The sequence below is a fragment of the Antechinus flavipes genome, chromosome 4 (assembly GCF_016432865.1).
Source record: "Antechinus flavipes isolate AdamAnt ecotype Samford, QLD, Australia chromosome 4, AdamAnt_v2, whole genome shotgun sequence".
NCBI lineage: Eukaryota > Metazoa > Chordata > Mammalia > Dasyuromorphia > Dasyuridae > Antechinus > Antechinus flavipes.
In genome coordinates this window covers 118,943,410-118,970,646 of record NC_067401.1, presented here as the reverse complement: position 1 = coordinate 118,970,646, position 27,237 = coordinate 118,943,410, and the positions used below count along the sequence as shown (strand labels likewise).

Sequence of the window (27,237 nt, the reverse complement as noted above, 5' to 3'; positions counted from 1 at the left end):
TTTCTTCAGCTCCTAATACTGATGCTTCCCCAAATACTGTTCCATTGCCTATTCAGTTACCATGATCTATTCTTCTGTTCCACTTAAACTATACACAGATGGTTGGTTATATCTTGATCTTGCTATTAATTTGCCACCTGTTTCTCTGTTTTTCCTTTATCTGATCATAATCATTTATAATCCTATCTTTCCCATGCTTTTTGGCCCCCCAATCCTGTTCTTTGCCCTGGTTTTGACCTGGAGATCATAGTCATATGACTATATAGAGTCACTCACTCTAGTTCTTTTCTAGCTGTCACTATTGCTCTGGCTTTCTTCCCTGCAGCTGGTGACACAAGAGTTAGAAAGCTGGACCTGAAAATGGGAATATCTAAGTTCTGACCAAGTCATTTAACCTCTGTTTACTCCAACTTCCTTAACTGTAAAATGAGGATGATAATAGCATCTACCTCAAAGAGTGATTTTGAGGGTCAAATGAGATAATTTTTGTTTAATTGTTTAAAAAAAATTGCTCAACACATATAAGGCTATATTTGTGTGTGTGTGTATATATATATATATATATATATATATATATATATATATATATATATAATATATATATGTATATATGACTATACACGGAAAAAAAATAAGCATATCCTTTTCCTCTTCCCTATCTCAATCCTTTGGTGAAGTAACTTAACTCTATACTATCCTCTACTTTTGAACAGTGTGCCACTTTGTCATGTCATGTCAACCCCTAAATGTGGATAACTCCCATCACCCCACTTCTTCATTCCTTTTCATGTACTATGGAATAGAACTGGAAGAAATCATGAAACCATACTGTTGGCCCCACTTCAAATTTATGTTGACTACATTACCAATGTGGAAATATGTTTAATAAGATTGGACCTGTATAATCCATATCAGATTGTTGTTTTGGAGTATGGGGAGGGAAGGAAAGAAGGGAGAAAGATTTGGAATTCAAAATCTTGTTTAAAAATGAATGTTGAAGGGTAGCTAGGTGGCACAGTGGATAGAGCACCAGCCCTGAAGTCAGGAGAATCTGAGTTCAATCTGGCCTCAGACACTTAATACTCCCTAGCCGTATGACCCTGGGCAAGTCACAACCCCAAATACCTCAGGAAAAAAAAAAGTTGAAAACTATCTTTATGTGTAATTAGAAAAAAATAAAATACTATTTATAAAACCCCCCACCAAATTTATATTTTTCTAATCTTAATTGAACTGTAACTGCAATAAGACAAGCATTCTGTTTCTCCCTAATTGTGTCACTATCCATAGCAACTTTTCCAAACCTTCCCAACTCTCATTAAGCCTCTCATGGCATAGTCTCCCTCATATTTCACCCTCCCAAAATTGAGGCCATTCTTGAAGAACTTTTCCTTCTCTCCTCTACCTCATCTATCATTATTCAGATATCTTCTAGTACAGTCTTCTTCCTTCACTCTGTTTTTGTGTGAAGAGTCTCTTCTTCTTACCAATGCCAACTCAACGTATACCCTTGATCCCATGTCCTCCCATATTCTTCAGATTACTGCCCCCATCCAAATGTTCTTTCAAATTCACCTCTCCTCCTACTGGCTCCTCCTTTGCTATCTCTAGACATACCCAAGTCTCCTCCAGCCTTGTTTTTAATCAGGATTTTTACCCTTTTTTTATCCATCCTTTCTGTCACCTTATACATCCCATTGTTTGATGTGTAGTGTTCTGATGTGAGCACTTGCAGAACCTTTTTCAGGGCTGCTCATCCATCTGTGATGTCCACCTGATTCACCTGTGGTCCCAAGAACCGTAAACTTTCTCTCAGCAGATGGCTAAACCAGGTTGAGGGTAACCGATAGGCCTCAAACCTGGTGAATTAGAGGAATGCCTACCATAAGTATTTGAAGACTTTCCCTGGTGAAATAGGTGGATGACAACAGTTCAATGGCCCCAAAAGTGGCTGAGTGCTTAGAGCTCGCTCAGACACTGAAGTCACCTTGGCTTTCATCCTGCCGCTGGATGGCAGTGACTGGGGCTGAAGAATTTGTGCAACTCTGCCTCCCACTAAGACAAGACTTCAGCCTCTTCAAAAACAAAGGACAAGCAACATTCCTACCTTCACAACTCCTGTATGCACACTCTGTCATCCTGGTGTAGCCCTTATTGCTATCTCTCACTTGCACTACTATAGTAGCCTTCTAACTGATCTCTCTAATCCATTCCATTCTCCATTCAGCTACCAATGTGATTTTTCCTGTTCCATGAACTTGAGTGGCTCCATATTACATCAAGGATTAAATATGAAATCTTCTATTTCTTTTCTATCTTTCCAGTCTTCTCACACCTACAATCCAGCTAAATGTATCCACTGTATGTAATGGCATTTCATCCTGCATAAGCTTTCCCACAGATTCCTTGGAATCTCTCTTGGCCTTTACCTATTCATTTCCCTTGTTCCTTTTCAAGACCCGGCTCAAGGCCCAGCTCAAATCTCATTTTCTGCAGTAGGTTTTTTTAGCTGCTAGTGCCTTCCCTTCTCAGATTACCTTCCATCTACTCCAAATGTAACTTCTATATACCTAATTATCTACATGTTTGCTTCCTCCATTGGAAGATATGATCCTTGAAGGTAAGAACTGTTTCTGCCTTTTTCTGAGTTCCCAGCATCCAGCATAGTGGTGACCTAATGCTTAATAAGTACACCTAGCAGATGATATGCTGATAGTAGACACATAAAAAATGCTTATTAAATTTAATTTAGTTGGAGCACAGTTTCATTTGAAAAATTTTGCTTCAAGGCCTGGAGATTAAACAGACTAATAATACCCGGTCCTTTTTCTTGGCCACTCCCTTTTCTGCACATCCCTCCCTCTCCCCCAACTCACAGTTATTGTTCAGTTGAGAAACCATATGGCACGGTAGAGAGAATGACAGACCTGAAGTCAACTTCTGGCTCTGACATCTACTAGCTGAGTGATCTTGGGCAAATCACTTTCATTTACCTGAGCCTCTGAAAAAGGGAGATGAAAGAATTGCACTACCTAACACACAAAGGTGCTTTTAGGATATAATTATTGTGAATCTCGAAGCACCATAGCACAGATATATGAGATGCATGTGTGTCCCAAACCAGAGAGACAAGGCTTGAGGCACAAAGTTGCTTGAGACCTACCCCTGTAATTGGACCCATCTCCCTTTTCCTTCTGGATCCCATTCCCTCCCTTCTCCCCTCCCTACCACCTCACCCTTAATGAGAAGATTGGGGGTGGGGAGATAAGATCGCTCAGTGAGAGCTGTACCACTCAGTGTTGTTCACAGCATCTCCAAAACCTGGTGTGTCCACGACCGTGAGCTTCAGCTTGACACCTTTCTCCTCGATGTCCACGGTATGTTTAGTGATCTCCACTGTTTGCATGATCCGTTCTGGAGAAGGGGAAAACTGAGGCCCAAGCAGAGGCAGGGATATGTACCCCAAATCACACGGGCCTCATCTGGACCAAAATCCAGGTGTCCAGCCTTACTGCCCAGACTTCCTCGCCCTCCTCCATTCTCACCCTTATCTGGGTGCCTTTTCTATGGGAACCAGCAAGCTGCATGATTCCCAACACAGGAAATGCCGGTGGCTGTTGGCTTCAGCCCCAGCCTCTTGCTCCAGGATTCTCTCTCTCTGGATTCCCGGAATCCTTAGGGGGTCAGAGACCCATTTAAGAGCACATGACTCTGGCCCCTGCCCCGTCTCTACTACCCAGCTAAAAACGGCCAGATTGGGCAGGGATGACCACTGGGAAATGTTAGCCCTCGCCAAGGACCTGGAGAGATCAGGGCATGAAGTGGAGACCTCCACCCATGGAGGTTCTGTAGGGGCTCTAGTTTCCTGAGAGAAGTAGTAGGTCTGCCTGTTTCCCTCCCTTGCTGCATCTAGCCATCCCACTCACTCCCTTTTGCTCACCTTCAGAATTCAATAATCTTCGGTCCCGATACATGTCAGTGAGGAAGAGGCTGTTGATAAGGGTGGATTTGCCCAGCCCAGACTCTCCTGGTAGGGAAAAAAGGCAGAGGCACCCATTTAGGTCTGGGAAACAATAAGGAGACATCTTCCTAAACTAGGCATATGGTAGGGTAGGGCAGGGATAGAATGGAAGGGAACTAGAAATAGCTCTTCTCCTTCCTATTCTGACCAAAAGGTTTAAGTTTTAAAAAAGCTTAGAATTCATCTAATCCACCCATTTATTTACAAAGGAAAACGCTAAGGCCTCTAAAATAAGGAACGACTTGCCCACACCCAACTTGGTATTTGGACAGCAGAACCAGAGCGAGAACTCGAGCATCCTACTTTCCTGTTTAGGATGCTTTCCCTTGTATCATATTGTCAGCAATGCACAACCCTTTAGCTACTTGTCTGACATCTCCCCTTCCCCACCCCACCTTTTCTGCCAATAATTTGGGGCACTGTGGCCTTGATGCTCTCTTGATATCGCTACTCTTTTTCACCATGGGAGACTCCCCCGTTCCTACCATACCTGCCACCATGAGGGTGAAGTCAAAACCCTTTTTCATAGATTTTCGATGAACCTGGTTGGGAAGAGTGGCAAACCCCACATACTCTTTATCATCCTGTCAGAGAGGAAGTACAGCTTTGTTTAGTAAAGGGAGTAGCAAGATTCCCTGAACCCAGAAGTACCCTCCTCCCACTTGCTCACAATCTTGGAAAGCAGCTGCTCATTGTTTCTCATTGGGCCTGCTCTCCTGGCCCTGCTGGCTCTTTCTAGGAAGCCCAACTTGATCGATCCAGGGAATAGTAAGGGACCTGTTGGGATCCCAAGATGGAGGGTCTACCCAGCAGGAACAGAAACTCCCCACTCTCCCTTAAGCTCTTCTATATCCAGCTATGCTGCGTGCCCTCCCATGTCTTCCTTAGCCCCCCTTGGGGGAATGGGAACACCCCACCTCAGAGGAGTCATAAGGGTCCAGCCTGCCCCAAGGGCTCCGAGGCCGGCTTGAGGTGCTGAGCATGCTTGAGGAAGAGATGCAGAGGTGAGCCTGGCTTTCTGTCTGGAACCGAGAGGAGGTTCTGCACTCCTTGAGCTCTGACTCTTCACAGGGATCCAGGAGAGCAGGGAGGCGCACTTGGGAAGGGCATATTGCCTCTGGATGGGGCACGTCACCCCCAGGGAACTCTTTTACAAACACCGCCAGCTCAGCCTCCTCTGTGTCTTCTAGGAACCGCTTAATCTGGTGGGGAGGAGAAGGGTGAGGGGAGAGAGGAAGGGCAAGGAGCAATGAGAGAGGGGAAGGGAGAAAGGAGAGAGAGGGGAGGGGAAGAGATGGGAAAACCAGGAAAGAAGGAAGAGCTCATTTTAAAAAGTAAAGAAAGTAGGAGCTCCTCACCATACTTACCTTCCCCCTAGCCCTGGACAAATCCTTCCCCTTCTTGCTCCCCCCACCCCATTCCTTACACATATGTACCACACTACTGATGCCTGGAATTCGGAGGCCCAGCAGGATCCTGAGAAACCCCCCACCACCACCACACATGAAAACAGCCCTGAACTCAAACAGCATCCCAGAGACCGGAGTGGGACCCGAGGCAGATAGTAAGAGAGACATGATTGCTGGAAGGAAGCCAGTCAGCAGAGAAAGTACCAAGGGAGGGAATGGGCCGGAGCTGCCGGGGGATCAGGAAAGGAATGGAGCACGCTTGGTTTTGAAGAGGTCTTCAGAAAGATAGCAGAATAAGACCCTCTTCTCCGAGCTGGGTTAATTACGTTCCCCTGCTCCTGAGCCACTGGCTGTGGAAAGGAGCTAGGCTAGCAGCACAGAAAGATTTCAACCAATCATATAAAAACCCCAGGAATTTCAGTCTCCATTTCTAGGCCTCTGACACAAAGACCTGGAAAAGCACAGAGGGGGGATAATTCAACATGCCAGAGGTAAAAGCTGCAATAGGCTACAGAGGTGGAGAGGGGCGATAATGGAAGGGGAGAAGAAAGTGGAAAAGAAGGGACTACAAGCTTCCCTCCCTGTGGGAGAAGGAGCTTGGTGAAGGCTGGGGAAACAATCCTGCCTTTCGTTGTGCTGCTAATTTAATAGTTTAGGATGGATATACTGAGTGTGGCTAACCAGCCAATTTGCCCAGAGCCTAGCGGGTGCCGAGGGGAGGGTCTGGACCAGAGAGTATCCTGCTCTGGATGGCAATGCCACAGTGAAGCACCTTCTTTGCAATCAGACACTCAGGGAACGTGCCCCTGGCAAAGAGTAGAGCCGAGCTGGAGGCTCATATACATAGGCCTGCCCCCTAAGCCCCCACCCAGACTGGGGGGGCCACATTCCCAGCCACCACCCTTCCCCCTTCCCCACCACCACTGCCCTTCTTTGGTGGGCAGTGCCCTCTGCCAGGAGCCTGGTGGTGCTGGGCACAACCCTGCCCTACGAGGTCCACGTGCCATCCTCAGACAAAGGACAAAGGCTTCTGGGCCAATGTCATCATGGAAACTAACACTCTCAAAGGACCTGGGCAGAGAGGTGGGAGGTGATTGCAGAGCCCCTAATGACCAGAGCCTAGAGCCATGAGCAGGTAGAGCTGACACCCAAGAATCCCCCTTCTCCCAGTCCCTCTGTCACAGACGAGGACTGAAGGAGAAAGACCTAGTGAGCCAGTCCCAAACCCCACTGCTTCTCAGTAATATGCAAACACTGTAGGAAAGGAGTCCCCAGGCCCTCCAGGCTGAAACCCCTACAACCTGCCTGTTGCTATGGCCACCAGCGACCTTGGGGGAGGGGAGGATGGGAAAACCGAAGGAACTGCATCCCTAAGGCCATGTCTAGCTGGATCCCAGAATGTGGGAATTCATTGATAGAAAGAGGCTGGCTTGGGGGTAGGACTTGACCTAAAAAGGCTCTTTCCATCCCTGATGCTTGTGATGCCCCTGAGAGAGGAAGGGGGGGTAGAGGGTGGACAGCAGGCTCAGTCTGGCAGGCAGCCTAAATCCTGGGGAATTCCTATGAGGACCTCGTCCTGTCCTCCCGCCCAGCCACACTGTGACCGGGCAGTCGGCCTGATGAAGGGCTTGGAGAGGGAATTGAAGGGAGTGCGTGTGGGAGAGATGTGGCAAAATTGCCAGGTCTGACTTGTATCTGGGCTACTAGCCTCCAAGCAGACTCTCTTTCCCCAGGGAGGGAAGGGGAGAAGAAGCAACAAGCATTTGTTAAGTATCTGTTGTGTGCCAAACACTACTTAGCACTTCACAAATACCTCCTTTGAGACTCACAACACCCTGTGAGGGGGGTACTAGTTGTCCCTGTTTCACACAAGGGAACTGAGGCAGAGAGAGGTGACTTGCTCAGAACCATCTGAGGGTAAATTGAAAATCAGGTTGTCTCCCTGACTCCGGTGTTCTGTTCACTGTGCCACTAGCTACCTCTAGAAAGGGGGATGCCAAAGAAGATGACCAGCTCTGAAGTCCTGAGGAAGAACCAGGCCCAGAACCTCAGAGGCCAGGTTTAGGGTTTGTTTTTTGTTTTTGTTGGGGTTTTTTTTTTTGACTGTTCTCTCATCCCTATCCACCAGGGCATCACAGTTTAGTCTGGCTTCCTGGTAGTAATGATGGGTTTAGTAGTAAGGAGCTAAGAGAGACAGGAGACAACAAAATGATTTGTTCTCTGCTTTGGAAATAATTAGTCTGGATATAGAAAGAAATGATAGACTAGGAATTTTCCCCAAGGTTAAGCCTCTGGGCTCTCACACCTGAGTCAGTGGCCAAATTATTTCCTAACCCTAGCCTCTGTCTTCTCATCTGAAGATGGTGAAGAATTGCCATTTATTTAGGGCTTTGAAGTATTTTATCTCATCTAAACTTCCAAATAATCCTGTGAGATGGATACCACAAATATCTATTACTCAGTTTATCTAAAACAATGAAACACTTGGACCACATGGCCTTAGAAGTCTCTGCCAACTCTAGACCTAGATCAGAGGATCCCCATTTTACAGATAAGGAAATTGAGGCTCAGAAATAAAATAACTTGTCAATGATCCCATATCTTATAAATACTGAAGGCAAAATTTGAACCCATACAAACCCTAAATCCAGGATGCTTTGGGTTATAAAAATGAATGGGGAGGACGACTTGCTGAAGTCTGTTTTCCAGTTCTTTTAATCTCTAAGCACCTTGCCAAATCTCTGAACCTATCCTCAGAGCAGAATTCCCATCTGATCCCAGCAGACGCGATCATTCTCCCAGGCTTCAAAGCTCCCTGTCAGCAAGTGCTGAATCTAATTTTATCTTCTAGGCAAGCAAAGTTCCTCAGACATACCCAGCTGTGTCCCAATGCTCTTATTTGCAATCTGGCTGCCCCTGCCCCTTCCTTTCCCTTTCTTTTTGATCCTGTGCCTTTGGCAGGGACCAGCAAAGCCTGTGGAATGTCTTTCTCCCCACTCTTCCCTCTTCCCTTTAGTCCCCTTAGCCCGTCCCTCATCCCGCCCCACCCTTCCCCGACAACTCTGCACCCCACCCTCCGAGGACTGCAGCAGCAGTATCACTTGGCTCCCCTGCAGTCTCCTCCTCTGATTGGCCACCCCACGATGCTCTGCCTCCTGTTTATCCCTGGTGGGCACAACACAAGCTTCTTGAGTCCCGCTGGCAGCATTAATTTCTGTCTCAGATCAGTCTCAACCATTACCCATCCTAGGACACCGAGGTCCAAACAAAGAGCCTACCACGGCAGGAAGTGATAAAATCTCCTAACCCACACCCTATTTCCTAGCCCTACTCCTTGGCCCAAACCCACTCCTACATTCCCTCCCTCCCTTTTTGCTCCTGTTCGTTTCCCCTAATTTCAGTTGCCTAATATATGGCAACCAAAGAGGCACAGGAAGGCTGCCCCCTGATTCCCTGACCCTAAGCTGAGCAACTTTTGGGAACAATTGGCTCTCTTCCTTAGTGACCCCTTGTGTCCTCTAAGCAGAGAAATGTCTTCTCTTCCCAAAGACTGATTTTCTTTAGCGCAGAAGTTCTTAACCTGAAGTCCATGATTTTGCTTTTTATTGTTTAATATTTTGATAACTATTTTTGAACATGGTTGATTTTCCTTTGAAATCCTCCATATTTTATCTCCGGTATTTAAAAAACATGATTTTGAGAAGCAGTCTGTAAGTTTTCCAGAATGCCAAAGAGGTACAGACATTCCATAGGCCTTTATCTTAAGAGAATGCACTCTGGAATCCCCTCGTCCCTGGAACACACTGATGCTTAGAGTACCATGCCAGGACCATCTTATTCCACAAGGACAGCAGGATGTGGGGAGAAGAAAGGTAAGAAGGGGGAGAATTTGCCTTGGCTGACTACTATTTTCTTTCCCTCTAGGAAGTCCTTAAGACTGAGAAACTCAAAGCACAAGGTCAGTGCAGAATAGCCAGCTACTCCCAGAGCTAGACATGAGGTGGGAAATGGAGAGAAAAGCCTGGAAGACATGGGTTTCCAGTACAACAGTTAACTGCCCCATGTGAGTTTTTGTGCAGGTCTTAATGTCAGGGCCTAATCTCTTTTTCTGGATGTGAAATGGGCTTCTCCTTCCCTCAGAGGGACTCTAGGGAGATAAAACCAAGGCTATCTCTGGAGGGTTGAAGCTAGAGAAGGAAAGGGTAGTTGTTAAAAGTAAGATTCTGAAATTCCCATTTCACAAGGAAGGAGAGAGATACTCTTCAGATAAACTGCCTGAGATGAAGCAGTGAACCAAGGTAATGGTCAGATTCTCCAACTGTGAAGATGAAGCATTGCCTGAAACTTTGTGGGCCAACTCTCGAGGGGCTAAATAGGCTTCCTAAGAGCTTTCCCTCCACACTCCCACCCCCATCTCTCACTGGCTGGGGCGGAACTGGTTGCAAGGGCCAGGACCTGAAATGAACTGAGCCCAGTGTGTGGCCAAGAACGGTCCCCCTCTCTGGCCCCAGCCAGGCTTAGAATCCAGGACAATCAATGTTCCCCCAGGGTTCCCACCACTGGGACAATCAATCTGTCTGTCACTCTTACAGGGACAAGAGGAGGAAGGGAAAGGACACCACTTTGCCACTGCCAGGGCCTCCACCGAACAAGAGAAGGTCATAGGGTTGAAGGCCTTCCGGGACAAGCCTGGAAAAAGCTTGACAGCCCATTCCGGGGTCCCAGAAAATGTTTATTCTTTCCAGACCTGGAAGCTCCAGATTCAATGGGGTTCTCAGACCCTGCCCTTCTGGACACTGCCTACAGTTCCGATCCTGCTGTCAGGAGCTGGCTCCCAGTGCTGCTGTAAGCTCTGTACTCCGGCCGTCAGCTCATCACTTAGCCTTTCCAAAAGAGCCAGTACAAAAAACTTGGGAGGGGGTGGTTGTCAAAAGAAGAAGAAAAAACAATGTATGTGTTTCCTGGGCTTGGAAGAAGCAACTAGAGCCCCGAGGAGCCCCCAGAAGTACTGGACTTCCCTTTAACCATCAGTAACCTTACCCACCTCCCCCCTACAAGGGGGGCTTCTCTCCCTGCTGAGAAGGGGAGTTTGGCTAAAGTCCAGAGAAGCGAGTTGGTGCCTATGACACAAACTGGGCCGGCTCCAGGGGCAGCTCAGAGGGGAAAGATTATGTTTCTCTTCCCCAAGAGATGGAGGCTACAGAGATTGAGCTCATGAACATAACCCAGTGAATTGCCCATCATCTGCCTAGAAAGGAAAGAGCCAGTATTTCCTCGTGAAGTCCTTTTGGAGAGTTGGGGCTGGGGCGCGGGGAAATGGAGGTGCCAAGAATTCCTGGTTGGAGTGGGGACAAGGATATAACATTTCTTCCTTCATTGGGGGAGGGAAAAGGTGGGAGCTGAAGGAGGAGGATCATTGGGTTTAGAGAAGAGATCCTAGAGATCATCTAGTCTGACAGCCTCATTTTACAAATAAAGAATTTGGAGCCAAGTCAGGTAAAATTGTCTGGCCCAAGGTCACAAAGCTAAGTCATTAATAAAGGCAGCATTTGAATCCAGGTCCTCTGGCTCCAAATTAATTGCTCCTTCCCAGAATATCATAGAACACTGGATTTGGAATTAAGAGTTCAGACTTATATTCCCTCTCTTTGAACCTCAGTTTCCTCTTCTATAAAATGGGAGCAGTATTCCTACTCCCTTCTTCACAAGGTTATTGAGAAGAGCTATATAAAACTATATGGAGTATCAGACAATTATTGCTGCATTGTGTCCACCGGCGATAGCGGAGGAGGAAAACCAGTGAGAGCCGGAAGGGACCTTAGAGGTCAAATTCATCATTTTACGGATGAGGAAACTGAGGCCCAGAGAAGTGCCGGGATTTGCCCAGCACTACACAGGTGCCAGGTTGCGTTTTTTCCTCACCAGCCCCGGCCCCGCCTGCCTAAAGCTCCTAAGCTCTCGGGTCGCTGCTGACATGCTTCCCCTCCCCCAGCTCTCTCAGCCCCGGTGGCCCAGACAGACCCTCTCGCCCAGTACCCGCTTGGACGCGCTCCGGGCCTCTTTTTCTCCTCTCCCTGCTAAACCCCGGGTTCCCACCGTCAGCGTTCCTGGCACCCCGTCCTCGGCACCCTCTCCCTCCGCGCCCGCGGGTTCCCGGTCGGCACCCCTTGGGGGTCCGGGGGGAGGCAGCCGAGGGGGAGAAACCTGAGGCGGCGCGGCGAGCCGGGGCAGGATGCCACCCTGGCAACGCTCACGTCCACGGCCCAGCAGGTCTCGCTGCCCGGCCCCGCATCCCGGCAGCGCGCAGCCAGTCCCAAGCAAGGGACCCCAAGCCCAACCCAGCCCAGCCCCCTTAACGACAGCCCAAACCCGGAGCTCGTCCGCCTTACCATGGCCGCAGCCCGGCCCGGGCCGGCTCCTCCTGGACAGCACCCGAGCTCTCCCCGCCGCTAGCTGCGCTGCCTGCCTGCCTGCAGACCGACCTCCGCATCGCCAACCCCCCCACCCCTGTCTCCTGCCGCCCCGGAGTGCGGACCGGCTGGGGGCGGAGCCAGCCGCGCCGGCTGGGCGGGATAAGCCGGCCCCGAGGAGGGGCCCTGCAGCTAGGAGCTCCCCGAGAAACCGGCACCAGGGGCCGGGGGGCGGCCCTGGTCCTGCAGAGGGGCTGAGTCTGCGGCCTAGGGGCGGAGCAGGAGTCCGGGGCGGCTTGTGCGCGTTTTATGGTTAAGCTCTGGAAGGGATTTTAGTGATGACCCCAATTCCCTCGTTTCAGAGAGGGGGAAACTGAGGCCCAGAAAAGTAAAGATTTACCGAAAGTCGCGTAGGCCGTCAGAGAAACGAGTGGAACAGGCGCTCTGACTCCTTCTCCAGGGCTCTCTGCACTTGTTCCCTGCCGCCTCCCTTGGGGACTGAAAGGCCCTTCAGGAAAGCAGAACCCTCCCCTCCAAACCTTTTCGCTGCACCCTAGAACGGCGCTGAAAAATTTCCCTTGCCCCTTCCCCCCAAAGAAACAATTACCAACACTGCACGTTTTACTCTCTCATATTTAGAAGGGCCGGAGGACTCCCCTCCTTCAAATAAAGGTTTCTAAGTCAGAAGGCTAAAAAGAGGGTCTGGACAGTTGCTGTCAAGGCGAGGTCTCCTGTAAGGACCCTAATGACTGGGGATTTGCTTCGTAACCACCAGTGGATCAACCTCTTCTTCCTGTGGGACCTCTGGAAGTGTGGGGGGAAGGTCTCTGGGAAAAGTTTGTCTTATTAAGCCCGGCTTAAACCCTTGGTTGCTGAACTAAGCCCCCTCCTTCACATGCTGCCCCTGGGGCCCCAGAAAGGCGGGTGAGCTCAAGGGGGACAGCTGCTACACTGGCTCTACCAACGTTTAAGTCCCAAAGGGATCAGAGCAGAGTCGGAGAGGAGCAGGAGCTCAGGAAGAAGGCGGGCAGCTAGCCTGTAAGATGCTCCCGAGCCTAGCGCCCGGAGGCGAGGACCTTGGGTTTCTGCCGGTCCCTCCCTGAGGCAGAGAGAGAGAGGGAGGGAAGCCCTGGATGGGAGAGGGCGGCTCCTCCCTCCTGGCAGCTTCCTGGTGGCAGATTGACTGTCTACAAGAGCATAGCCTACTATCATCCCTCCCCCCTGCTAAACCCGAAGGCTGGCCAGGGCTGAGACCTAGCATCTCAGCTCTGAGAGTGACGCCGAGAGCCCGGGGACTTTTCCTTCATCCTCCCCACCTGGGAGGGGGAGGAGGGAGCTGAGAGGCAGGCGCCAGAGCCCCAGCAGATGGCAGGCAGAAAGGCCAGAGGCCTAAGCAGCAGGAGAAGGATTCCCGGGGAGCAAAAACACGGGGACACGCAAAGGAGAAGGAGGAGGCTTGGAAACATGCCCAAGAAGATACAGGGCTGAATGGTGTAGTGGAAATCTCACTGGAATACAAATCAGGTGCCCTGGGGGCCAGGGCCAGCTTAGATATTTTATTAACCACAGGACTGTGGGCAAATTACCTGGACAACAAGCCCCCTTCCCCACCTGGAAATGGACCTTGAGGTTGCTCCGAACCCAGAGAGGTTAAATAGCCTCCCCAAGATCACACAGCTAGTATGTGTCCATGGTATGACTCTGAGGCTGACCTGATCCCCTGTACCATCCTTCTCTTTGCAAATCATGACAGTAATGCACAAAAAAGGAATCCCTACCCTCCCCCCTAAAAAAGAGAGGCAGGTAATTGGGCAGATCACGTGGCCTTCCTGAGTCTGTTTTCTTCATCCTTAAAATGGAGATGAAAAAAAACCAAAACCAAAAACACACCACTAAGCTAAGAGATGCTGGAAACCAGGACATCTGACCTCCTCATTTTACAGATAAGGAAGCTAATAATGGCACTAACATTATACTTGTTCATAGCATCAGAAATTTAGAAATTCTCTAATCCAACCTGTCATTTTATAAATGAAGGAATTGAGAAGTGACCGCTCCAAAGTCATTTGCCAAGGCAGTCAGTAGCAGAGCTGCTCAATTAGCTCCTCTGGTTCCCAATCCAAAACTCTCTCAGTTGTATCACATGACTCCCCAGAGGATGAAATGAGATAATGTCCCTGAAAGGATTTTGTAGCTAGCCATAGAGTGCTATGGAAAAAGGTAATGGCCATTTCTGTCCTATGTGACTGTACTGAGGCAGGTCCTGTAGGTTCTTTTAAAAGACATGACCAGCTAAAAGCTCAGAGGATAAAGAGAATCAGAAAGAAAGACAGACTTAGAGGTCCAGAGAAAGCAAAAGCCCCAGAGAGGAGTGGCTGGTGTTCTCCCAGCTTTCTGAAGAACAGAGGAAAGGCTAGTTTCCAAGGGAAAGTCCCAGGAATGGGGAGAATGGGGAGAAAGCCCAGGGTGGGAGGCCAGAATCGTGACTGAGATGAGAAGAAATGTCATGACATGGACAGTTAAGGCTCAGATATTAGAGGAAAAAAAAAAGTGGCTGAATTATGGTAAATCAACAGGAGCAAAGATTCAGTGAAAAAAGATACCTGAGAAATCATCTAAATCCAACCCTTTCATTTGGCAGATGAGATTCAAAAGGCCCAGAGACATTGAATGATCAGCTCAACAACACACAGACACTAGCAGAGTTGGATTTAGAACTCCATATTCAGTATTCTTTCTACTGTCCTGATTTGATTACTATTTACTTTAATAATAAATGATGAATATGAGAAATTTAAAGAAAAGCTTTGTTAGGAAGCAAAGCAAAGCAAAGAAAGTAGAACCAGGAGTTGCTGAAGAAAAAAAAGGGGGGAAGAAGGGGGAAGATAAACTAGAAGTAATTACAATGGCCAACCAATTTTGACCCCAAAGAGAAATGAAGAAGCACTTCTTTCTTTTTCAGATGACAATTGTGAGTAAGGAGTATTGCCTACACTGTCAAACAAGTTTAGTGTGTTGGTTCTAATTGTTTTTGTTTCTTTATTTCAAGGGCCTAATTGGGAACAAGGGATCTATCTGGGAATGAACTAACAAAAGGCATTAGAAAAAAAAAAGGAAGAAAGATGGGGAGGAAAATAGGAAGGAAAAAACGAAGTAAGGAAAGTAGGAAGAAAGGAAAGGAGGAAAGGAAGGAAAGAGGAAGAGGAGGAAAGGAAGGAAAGAGGAAGGGAAGGAAGGAAAGAAGAAGAAGGGAAGGAAGGAAAGAAGAAGAAGGGAAGGAGAGAGAGAGGGAGGAAGGAGGGAAGGAAAGGAGAAAGGGAGGAAAAGCTCGAGCCCAAGGCTCAGCAGGGGAGCAGGAGCCAAGGGAGAGAAGTTGAGGTGTTAACCAGAATAGCCAGCAAAGTCAAAATCCTTGAGAAGCAATGAAATTAAAGCCTGTCTGAAGGCCGCAGGAAAGGAAGCAGCAGCTGCTGCCAGGCCTGAATTTTAAGCCCTGCGATGCACAAAGCCCACTTTTAGTCAGCTGGCTGCCGGCCTCAGAGAGATTTCAGATCATCATATAAAAATACCTCCAAGCACTTCCACCTGGTAGCTGGCACAGACAGTGTGGGACTGGTCTCCACAGTTGCTGGCGCCAAGGGTGGGGGTAGGGGCAAGAGAAGCACACAGTGTAGTGGGGAGGCCTTTCTTAGGAGAGATGGACCCTCTCATGAGATCCTCCTTTTTTTCCCCCCTCTCTTCTCTTAACCCTGGGCCAAAGTCCAAAATTGGACACAGAAACCTCTCAGAAAACAAGTGAATAAGTTATGCTTGTTAGTCCCCAGCTGTGCCCGGTATCCTGCTCTCTGCCACGGTGAGCACCTGCTGCCCAAGGCCTGGATGGGGCCCTGTGTTCAGCTGCAAACTGGACCTGGGCTAGCTTCTGAGGAAGCTTGAGCTCTGAAGGATGACCATTACCCTGGGGGTATGAGTCTCTCGGGAAGAAAATCCTGGGACCCAGGCAACTACAACTCATTTTCCAATCACACTCAAATCCCTCCTGACCATAAGCCACAAATGACCTTTACCTGCAAGCTGGCTCTGCTCTAATAAGTGTAGTGAAAGATCTTGAGGGGACTAATATCGTAGTCTCCTAATTTAGTCCCTATATTCCATCTCCCTTCTACCATCTTTCACCCAGAGGCCAGAATAATCTTTTATTTCATGGTCTGAATTTAATGCTTAAAAATCTTCAGTGGTTCTCTTTAGAAGATTATAGGATAAAATGCAAACCCTTTACTAGGGCTTCAAGTCCCTCCAGGATCTTGCTTCAATCTACCTTTCCAGCTTTATTCATAGTTACTTCCCTCTCTGCACTCTATAATCTGGTCAAAGGGACTACCAGTGTTTCTGATCTTCCCCTCCTTCTCTCTTTCCTCCATCCCCCATCTCTAGAATAACCTCCTTTCATACCTTTGGCTGTTGAAAGCCTTCAAGACTCTGTGGAGGTGCCAATTCCTCCACAAAGTGGATACCTTCTCCTCTCTTGACTCCAGAGACATCATTCTCATATTTCCTACCTCTCTAACCAAGCCTCTGTCTGCCTGAATAGCCCTTTGTCTTCTTCTCCATGGATGTCCCCCAAGGGTCTGTCCTTGGCTCTCTGCTCTTCTCTCTCCTATCTCCCTTAACAATCATTCAATCTCATGATTTTGACTCCTACTCCTTTGCAGACGAATTCCAAAACTCTATCTCTAATCTCTAATCTTAATCTATCTCTAATCTAAGATCCAGGTTTACAAATCCAACCACATAGGACAATTGGCTACCCAACTAGATGTATCACGGTATCTCAAACACAACACGACCAAAACTGGGTTAATTATTTTCACTCTGAAACCTAATCTTCTTTCTGTTATCATTATTTCTGCCTCTGGCACCACATTTCACACAGTCTCTCATGCATTAAACCATGGAATTATCTTTTACTCTTTCCTATTTCTCACTTCTAAAGTCTAATCATTTACCAAACCTTGTCCTTTCCACCTCTGAAAAATCTCTGGCATTTGTATTGAAAGTAAATGTTTAATAACTGTCTCTCAAACAACAACAACAATAATAATTTATATGCAAAGATGGCTTTTTAAAATTTAAATTACCTCAACAGTTTCTCCATCCCTTTATTAAATTTAAATTACCTCAACAGTTTCTCCATCCCTTTATTAAATCTAAACAATGAACAAAACAACGAATCAAGTTCTGATTTATAACATTTTCTCATTTCTGAGATGTAAATTCTCACTGTGAAAATATAACAACTAGCTTTCAAGGGCTGGATCTAGCTGACGCTAGAAGACTGGTTGCTCTCTCTCCTTCCTATGTTCACTACTACTACACAACACCATCCTCCTGAACCATTACAAGTAGCCTTCTCTCTTTGTCTTCCAACCCATCTTCCTCCTAGCTCGAAGCTTCTTAAGCTGTAAGTCACAACCCTATGTGGGGGCTCCTAACTGAAGGTGGAGGTTGCAAAATTATGATTTATTGTCATCATGTGTTTGATTTGTATACCTATATTATATACCCATACACCTGGGGGTCACATAAAATTTTCCCAGGTGAAAAAATGACTTGAGAGTGGAAAAAGAACCCTGTGTCTAGCTGGCATTGTTCTTCAATACCCAGTCCATCTTTCTGGGTGGGCCTTTCAATGGTTCCAGTTGCTTTCTGAGTTAAAATTCAAACTCCTTTGTCTATCATTCCAAACTCTCCACAATATGATGCTGCTCTTCACTTCTAGCCTTATCGCAAATCCCCTACCATGCACTCTCTGAACAAGCAAACATAAGTTACTCTCTGCCCCCCTAAACATACCAGGTGCCCACCTTTATATATTTTTATTCTGTTGTTATTTATCTACTTTCTCACTTAGCACAGTTCCTGGCACATAGTAGGTGTTTAACGAACACTTTGATTTGATGTGCCTCTTGCTTCTCTTTCCTATCCATTAATAACAAATTATGGACTCACAGGTTCTCAGAATTGGAAGGTGGTCTTACAAGCCATTAATCCATCCCTGAAGTATTCCCTCTACACCTTGTACCTCACTAATGGTCATCCATATGTATACATATATTGTATTCAACTAATACTTTAACATATTTAACATGTATTGATCAACCTGCCATCTGGGGGAAGGGGTGAGGAGAAGAAGGGAAAAAGTTGGAACAAAAGGATTTGCAACTGGCAATGCTGAAAATTTCCTATGGATATATTTGTAAATAAAAAGCTATAATAAAAAAAAAATAATAGTCATCCATCCACAGTTCAAAGACTGCCAATCACGGGGAAGGTACTATCTTCTATGGCTACTTTTGCCATCACTAATTATTAGGAAGATTGCTCTTATATTGAGCCTTCTACTACTGAAACACCACTTACTCCATGAAGCCTTTCCTTAATCTTCAGGTTTGGCAAAGAAATTAGAAAAAAAACTCTCCCCTCATTTTACAGATCTCTAAGTGACAGAGCAAGGATTCAGACCCGTTCTGGCTTTCGATTCAGTGCTTTTCTCCCCATACAATGAAACTTTCTTCTCAGATGTCATACAACACCTTGTCTTGCACCTCTCTAATGCCTTTATCAAATAATGTTGTGTGTGATAGTTTAAGGATGGAGTGGGGAAGAAGGGGGAAAAAATTGATTTACCCTCCCCCAAGAAAGCAAGTGATAAGATGTCCAACCAATCAACTAAATCATAGATCTGAGATTAAATGTGAAAAGGCCTCAGAACTGAAATGAGAATGAACAAAAATTGTAGCTGAATAGGCTAAGGAAACTAGGCCACATGCCAGGGAATGTCTCTAAATTATCAAGTAAATGAGAAGAAATTAGAGCATGTGGAATCAAAGCTAAAAACTCCTATTGCTTTGTCTCTTCCCTCTACCTCCTTTGGCTTGATAAGAATTTTGTGAGTTCCTAAAGGTCCAGAGGATTTTGGATTTCCCATCTTCCCATCAGTAGTGTCCTAACAGAATTCCCAGATCAGATAATGGCAGTGTCTTCATCAGGAGTCAGAGGCAGATGGACACAAATTCCCCCGAGAATACTTCCTTGAGCACCTCCCAGGAAATGAGATTGAAAAGGAATTCCAGCAACCAAGAATTGTGAGTTATCTCTTAGCCAAAAGTTCTGTAAGCTTGAGTCCATCTTTTCCCTGGGTTCCTGTATGTGAGTATAGGACAAACTTTTGGGGAAGAAGTTTTATTCCAGCTTTATATATATATATATATATCCCTTTGTAAAATCTTGTCTCTCTTCAGTCTGGGTTTTGTATATGTCTACATATCTGGTTTTCCCTGTTAGAATATAAGATCCTTGCAGGCAAGTAGTTTGCATTAATAGGCCCAGTGCTTCTAATAGGACAAAGAAAAGACAAATGTCCTTTTAGAAACCCACTGCCTAGAAAGATCTTGGAGAGAGTTATGATTGGAGATTATGATTTGTTCTATTTTGATAGTTTTAAGAGAAAAAAAGAAAAGAGAAAAAAGGAAAGAAATAAAGCAGAAAGAAGAGGAATTTACTATTTCTAAAAACTGGGGCACATGACAAAAAGAGTTTATAAGAATGGAGGATGGGATAGAGAAGGGAATCAATTGGATTTCATGCTTATTCAATCTATAAAAGAAGAATTGAACATACACACCACACACACACACACACACACACACACACACACACATATACACACACACAGAGTTTAGCCTAAAAATACACTGAGGTCACTGCGGAAACAGATTAAGACAGGGAGGAGAAAGAATATAGTTTAAGATGGAAGGAAGATAAAAGTCAAGGAGAAAACAGACAAAACAAACTTCAATTTTGGAAGCTGGATTAGAAGAAAAATATAATTTAACATGTATTTTAACATATTTAACATGTATTGGACTACCTTCCATCTAGGGAGTGGTGATGGGGGAAAGGAAGGAAAAATTTAGAATAGAAAGTTTTGCAAGGGTCAATGTTGAAAAATTACCCATGTATATATTTTGTAAATAAAAAGCTTTATTTAAAAAAAAAAAAAAAGGAAAATATATAATCAAGTCTAGGTGAAATGAAGGGATGATAGAGAGTGAAAGAAGGGACTATGGAGCCCCTATAGAAGCAGACTTCAATTATAGATTATTAGCATTTGTCATATTTCCTCTCTTTCATCACATTTTTTTGTTTTAAAAAAAAAGAGGGTTAGCTAGATGGCAGTGAATAGAGCACCAGCCCTAAATTCAGGAGAACCTGAGTTCAAATCTGGTCTCAAACACTTAACACTTCCTAGCTGTGTGATCCTGGGCAAGTCACTTAGCCCCAATTGCCTCAGCAAAAAAAAAAAAAAAGAAGAAGAAGAAGAAAAGAAATCCAAAATTCTTCATTGATAGTCAAAAGGGAGATGGAGGGATAAAAAGAGGAAAAAATCTAAGATGATATGATAAAGGGAAATATACAGTTAACAATTGTAGTTGATTGGATAAATGGAATGTACTCACCTATAAAATAGAAGAGGGTAGCAAAATGGATTATCAAGTTAGTAATATTGTTTACTAGAAACACAAGTGAAAAAAATCTATACACAGTCAAAACGAGGAGCTGATACAAAATTTATCCTTGAAGCAAGTTCAAAAATAGTAATCATGAACCCATCTTAAAGCTACTTTTGATAATGAAATAATCAATATTTAAAATATTTGCATTAAATAGCATAGCATCTAACTATTTAGAGGAAACATTATTGAAATCACATGGGGCAATGGACAGCAAGAAAACCCATATTGAATTGATGAGTAAAAATGCCAATTGGACTAAAAAAAACTAAGAAAATAGATTAATTATTGACTAATCTGAGGAAAAAACTGGAAAATCAAATTTCCATTAAGAAAAAAATTGAAAAGGAGAATTCATAACAAAAAATGGCTACAATCAATATTAAGGGGGCAAGAAGCAAGATTGTAGAAGGACAGTACATGGTGAAACTGAACAATTTTAGAAATCAGTTTGGAACTATGTACTTAAAGTAATTAAAATAACCATATACTTTGAATCAGAGACCCTATTACTAGACTTATATACCAAGGAAGCCATCAATAAGAAAAGTTTCCATATACTTGAAGATATTTATAACAGCACTTTTTGTGATAGGTAAGAATTGGAAATAAAGTAGATGCCTATGAATTGGACAAAGGCTAAACAAAATGTGATATATCAATGTAAGGAAAATTCTGTGCTGCAAGAAATTATATATATATATATATATATGATGAATACAGAGATGTATGGAAAGATATAAGTGAACTGATTCAGAGTAAATTAGGCAAAGCCAAGAAAACAATACAATGTAAATGGAAAGAACAATGACATGAAAAAAATCAAAATACAACAAAATTATAAAGATCAGACAAGATTCAAATGGAGAGACATAAGAAGATATTCCCAACCTATCCTTCACGAAAATAGGAGAATCAACACATTGCACATGTTTTTGAACTTTTTCAATGCATTGATCAGTTGTGTTGAATTTTTTCCCCTCCAAAAATGTCATGTATAGATTAGCATTTGTCATATGTAGATTAGCAATCTAGAACGGGTAGAAGAATGGATACATGGGATATTGTGGTGATGTGAGAAACAGAAAATATCAATAAAAACTTAATTTTTTAAAAAATAAAGGGAAAAACAGAAGAATTTAAACCATCAGAAATGAGAAACTATAAGCATGACCTTCCAATGAAAAAAATCCAAGAAATCAATAATAATTTTTTTTAAATTAGAGTTGGATGTCTTCCAATACAAACAAAACTATAATTCATAACAGCAAAATGTCTGAACTTTCTTTCTTATTTCTTATCAATGCAGCAATGCTTCTCAGTCTTAGGAATTGAATAGAATCTGATGGAGGCTGGGAGCAAGGGGAGAGGGAGTCTTGGTTGGGAGGACACAGGGTGCAAATGAAACAATTAGGCTCTTAAGTTTACAGGATTTGGAAAAGACTTTTGCTAAAAAATGATTTATGGACTGGAAACATTTGCCAGAATCCTATGTCAGTTTGTGGACCCACTGGTCTGTGGCTGGGAAACACTGATGAGCCTTGAGGATCACTCACAGTTCAAATGTGCTCATACCTGAAGGAACCCGTGGCTTCAAGAAGTCAAGTGCACAATTTGAATTGGATTCTGTCTGATTCTCTTCTAATATCAAATCTTTCTGCTTCACTCCAACATCACCTTTGTGCTCATCCCAAGGCGCATTGTTCCTGGTACCCATTCATATGTCTCATCTGGATACCAGTTCCTGCCTGTGGCTTCTCAGGTCAGCAAGGCATGGAAAAAGGCTTCTTAGCATAACTAACCCAATGCTTTTAGCACATCTCTAAGTAGTTACCTTGACATCATACCTTCTCTCCCCTCATGCCCAGGATGACCTAGCTGAGCATAACAGAAAGTCCCTAATCTAATATTAATGGCTTAACATTTGTTCAGACCTTTGAGGATTGAAAAGCACTAGTGTTATTCTTAGCTTTCCTCACAACTTTGTGAGATAGATGCTGTTTTTATTCCCATTTTACTGATAGGGAAACTGAGACTCAGAAGACTTACATGATTTACTCAGGATCATTCAACTAGTAAAAATTTAAGATTTCAATTTAAAGAATTCAGCTAAAGATTTCAACTTAAAAAAAAAATCAACTGATTTTTCTACTATACTATGTTAGCAAACCCTTGGCAAAGGCAGAGAAGAGGATGGACTCGGTACAGAATAAAACATATTTTAAGTCACCGACAATTTGGGAATTTGTTTTATATAACATGACATATTTGTTAAAAGGATGACTTTTCTTTTTTGCTTTTCTTTTCCAATGGGAGGAGGTGAGGAAGAGAACAAGGATTTCTGCTCATCAAAAAAAATTTTTTTAATTAATGTTTTGTTTTTAAAGAGATAGCGGGGAGGAGGAAATTCATTCTAGGCATAGAGGGGACCTCCATTAAAGAAAGCAGAGAAACAGGAGATGGAATATTGTAAACAATAACTAGGTCATTTCTCCAATCTATCTGACAGCCTCATAACACTGTAGTTTAAAAAAAAAAAAAAAAGGACTCAAAAGTTCTAAATGATTTTAGAAAAACATGGAAAGACTAGCATGAAACAGTGAAAAGTGAAATGAGCGGGAAAAGGAAATGAGCAGAACCAAAAGAACCAAAAGAATAGTAACAAATATTTTTTGAAGAGCAACCAAGTTATTTTGAGTATTATAAATATTTAAATCAACTATAAGGGACCTATGAAGAAAAACACTATCCACCTCCAGAGAAAGAAGTGATAAATAGAAGTCTGCATAGTATATTTATAAATCTGTGTCAAATGGTGGCCTTCTCCGTGTGGGTGGAGACATTTTGGAACTTTAAAATGCAACCCAAAAAATTAAATTAAAAAAAAGAATAAATTAGTTGTGGAATAGGGGACTGGATTTGAAATGCCCTGCCCTGAGGGAGTTTATATCTAGCATAACTGGACTCAAGCAAGCCTCCTCATTCTTATTAAGCAAGTAGGACTCTTTGAAAACACTCAGAATAAAGGTCCCTGAGATGCAGGACAGCTGCTTCTGTCCAGTACATGAACAAGGAAGCATGTCCCTCACTCCCACAGATGACACCTACCCATGTCCCCTAGGCCCTGTTCCTTTTCAAAGCTTCAAATGGCATCTAGATACTTCAGGAACTGCCTGACATTCTACCCTCGGGCCAGAGCTTCATTCCACCCACAGGCAACAGCTGCTGATCCCCTCAGGTTGACCCAATAAGTGCCAAAGCTTCCCTAGTTAAAGGTCCATGGGCACAGCCTGGAGAGCTTGGCTACTCACTCATCCAGTTGTTAATTGTCTCTGCTGAAGGCACATGAAGCACTGAATGGGGCAGTAAGGAAGAACAGGGAACACCATGTGCTAGCTACTTTCCCAACTCCCACAGGCCTGATATTTCAGGCCTGGTCAACAAGGAGACCCCACTAGACAATAATTGAAGCACCCAACTGAATAATGGGGGATAGAATACCATTGGTATTGGGAAAGTGTTTTGCTAAGAGATCGGACTGATCGGGACATGGGAGGTAGCTGTAAATATCTTTCACTAAGCTAGGACACTTGCTGTCCAGCAGATGAAAAGCCCTGGGAGGCTCCACTGCCTCCAAGTGCTACGGAAACCAGGACTGGACCTACTATATTTTAGTATATTTTAGGACCTGGTACCCACTCATATTTCTCATCTGGATACTAGTTATATAGTATATTTTAGTATATATTTAGTATAGTTTAGGACTTACTATATTTTAGGTCTTTAGAGATACAATGATCAAAAAAATGTGAAACAGAATACTACAAGCAAATTAGGAGAGCAAGAGATAGTTTACCTGTCAGATCTTTGGAGAAGAGAGAAGTTTATGACCAAAGAATTAAAGAACATTATGAAAGTGGATAACCCTGATTACATTAAAGTAAAATGTTTTTGCATAAACAAAACCAACACATCCAAGATTAGAAAGGAAGCAGAAAGGTGGGGGGGAAGGGAGGAATTTTATAGTCAATGTTTCTGATAAAGTCCTCATTTTTAAAATACATAAAGAAATGGGTCAAATTTATAAGAATACAAGTCATTCCCTAAATGGCGAATGGTCAAAGGATATAAACAGATAATTTTTAAATGAAGAAATTAAAGCCATTTCTAGTCATATGAAAAAATGTTCTAAATCATTATTGATTAGAGAAATGCAAATTAAGACAACTTGGAGGTACCTCACACCTCCCAGATTGGCGAAGATGACAGGAAAAGACACTGATAAATGTTGGAGGGGATGTGGGAGAATTGGGACACTGAAACATTGTTAGTAGAGTTGTGAACAGATCCAACCATACTAGGGAGTAATTTGGAACTATGCTCTGAGGGCTCTCAAACTGTGTAAACCCTTTGATCCAGCAGTGTCATTACTAGGTTTGTATCCCAAAGAAATCATAAAAGTGTAAAAATGCTTGTAGCAGCTCTTTTTGTGGCAGCAAAGAATTGGAAGATGAGTAGATGTGTATCAAATGGGGAATGGCTGAACAAGTTATAATATATGAAGATAATGAATTATTATTGTTCTATAAAAAAATAATGAACAAGCTGATCTTAGAAAGGCCTAGATAGATTCACATGAACTGATACTGAGCAAAACAAGCACAACCAGGAAAACGTACACAGTAAGAGCAAGATTGTACAATGATCTACTATGACAGACTTGGTTCTCCTCAGCAGGTTCTGTGATCCAATACAATCCCAATAGACTTTGGACAGAAAATGCCATCTGCATCCAGAGAGAGAACTGTGAAGACTGTATGTAAATCTACACATGCTATGTTCACTTTTTTTTTCTTTTTCTTCTGTTTTTTTTTTTTTCCTTTCATGGTTTTCCCTTTCATTCTGATTTTTCTTTCCCAACATGATTCATAAGGAAATACATATAAAAAATGAATGTACATGTATCACCAAAAAAAAAAAAAGTTATTTTTACATATAGCTAAGGAAAATAAAAACTTTTTAAAAAGGTTTTTTAAAAATGAAACATTCACTGACCTTAAGAAGCCTACATCTTTTTTTTTTAATTTTATTTTATAATAACTTTATATTGACAGAATCCATGCCAGGGTAATTTTTTTTTATAACATTATCCCTTGCACTCATTTCTGTTCCAATTTTTCCCCTCCCTCCCTCCATCCCCTCCCCTAGATGGCAAGCAGTCCTATATATGTTAGATATGTCGCAGTATATCCTAGATACAATATATGTTTGCAGAACCGACCGGTTCTCTTGTTGCACAAGGAGAATTGGATTCAGAAGGTAAAAATAACTCAGGAAGAAAAACAAAAATGCAAATAGTTCACATTCACTTCCCAGTGTTCTTTCTGAAGAAGCCTACATCTTAATAAATGGTTATTGATTAATTCTCCCAGGAGGAAGCAAATTTATTTAAGTTGTACTTGTGTTACTGTCACAAGCACAAATATAGAGATGGAGATTAAAGTGGATGTGAGGGAATAAATGTCTGAGGTCAGATTTGATGTCCTCCTAACTCTGAGGGTCAGCAATTTATTCACTGAGCCACTTGGCTACCTTCCTGAAAACCAATTTTAATCCCTCCTCCTGATGACAGCCAATCACAGAAGACACCCCACCCTTACCTACAGCCCCACAATTCTCCCTTCAGACTAATCATTCCCAGTTCCTTCCACTGTTATTAAAGTGAATTCAAGGCTTTTCCCCAGCATTGGTGCCCTCTTCTGGTTCCCAGAATTGAATGCATCCTCTATATGTGGTCTGGCTAAGAGTAGAATACTGTACAATGCAATTATCACTTCCCAATTCCTGAAAGCTATCCCCTCCTCTCTCAGTGTAGTCCAAGATTGCCCCAGCTTAAGGCTGCTAAATCACACCACTGACTCATAGTGAGTTTGCGGTCCATTGAAATTACTATGCTATATGCTATTTTTAACTTGATTTTTTTTTTCCTGTTTTTCACCTCTTTAGCCTGTTTTTCTTTTTCTTTCACAGTATGACTAATATGGAAATATGTTTTATATGATTGCAACATATATAATCTATATCAAATTACTTACCATTTTCATGAAGGGGAAATGAGAGAAAGAAGGAGAAAATTTGGAACTTAAAATTTCAAAAATTTGGATGTTAAACATTTTTATATGTAATTGGAAAAAAGTAAAATGCTATTAAAAAAAAAAAACTACTAGGTTATGATCACTTCAGCCTCCATTTTCCAGCTGTCTGTCTGCCTGCTGTCTGCTCTCTGTGTCTGTCTTTCTCATCTCACTAGCTACCAAGGAGGTTTGACTATGATCTCTCTATAGATTCACATATCCTCATATCTAGTCCTTGCCTATGATTCAGTTTCACACATCCAACAGCCTCCTGAATATCTCCATCTGAGTTGTCCCACAGGCCTATGAAAGCCAGTATGTCCTTAGGAGAACTCATCTTTCTTCCTGAACCTAATCATCCTGCTAACTCTTCTATTTCTATCCAATACACCCTAATTTTTTAGATTACCCAGGTTTACAATCTAGCATGCTTGCATTCTAGACTTTTCAGTTTCCCTCATTACCCATAACTAATCGGATACAAAATTTTTCTGTCCCCCATCCAAAATATCTCAATCAGCCTCCTCTCCACTCGCATGGACATCATTCTAATTCAAGCCCTCCCTCTCCTTGCCCCTGGACTATTGTGATAAACTTCCCAATGGGTATTCCTTCCTCCATTCTCAACTCTAACTGATCCTTCAAACCGTAAGCAAATTGATTAAACCTAAAATATTGGTCTATGTCACT

At 43.6% G+C, this 27,237-nt stretch overlaps 1 protein-coding gene across 4 annotated transcripts in view; it reads right to left on the bottom strand.

The window, feature by feature from the left end:
- SEPTIN4 (septin 4) overlaps positions 1 to 27,237 on the bottom strand; it is a 45,025-nt gene that overhangs the window by 5,941 nt on the left and 11,847 nt on the right. For 2 of the 4 annotated variants that reach the window (XM_051994169.1, XM_051994172.1), the window contains exons 2-5: positions 4,939 to 5,223; positions 4,512 to 4,605; positions 3,941 to 4,027; positions 3,291 to 3,414 (exon numbers count right to left, since the gene is read on the bottom strand). In XM_051994169.1, coding sequence (XP_051850129.1) covers positions 3,291 to 3,414; positions 3,941 to 4,027; positions 4,512 to 4,605; positions 4,939 to 5,223 — 590 coding nt within the window. Of the gene's footprint in view, positions 1 to 3,290; positions 3,415 to 3,940; positions 4,028 to 4,511; positions 4,606 to 4,938; positions 5,224 to 11,819; positions 11,938 to 27,237 lie in introns of those variants that run through there. The other 2 variants (XM_051994170.1, XM_051994171.1) reach the window with 2 other exon arrangements.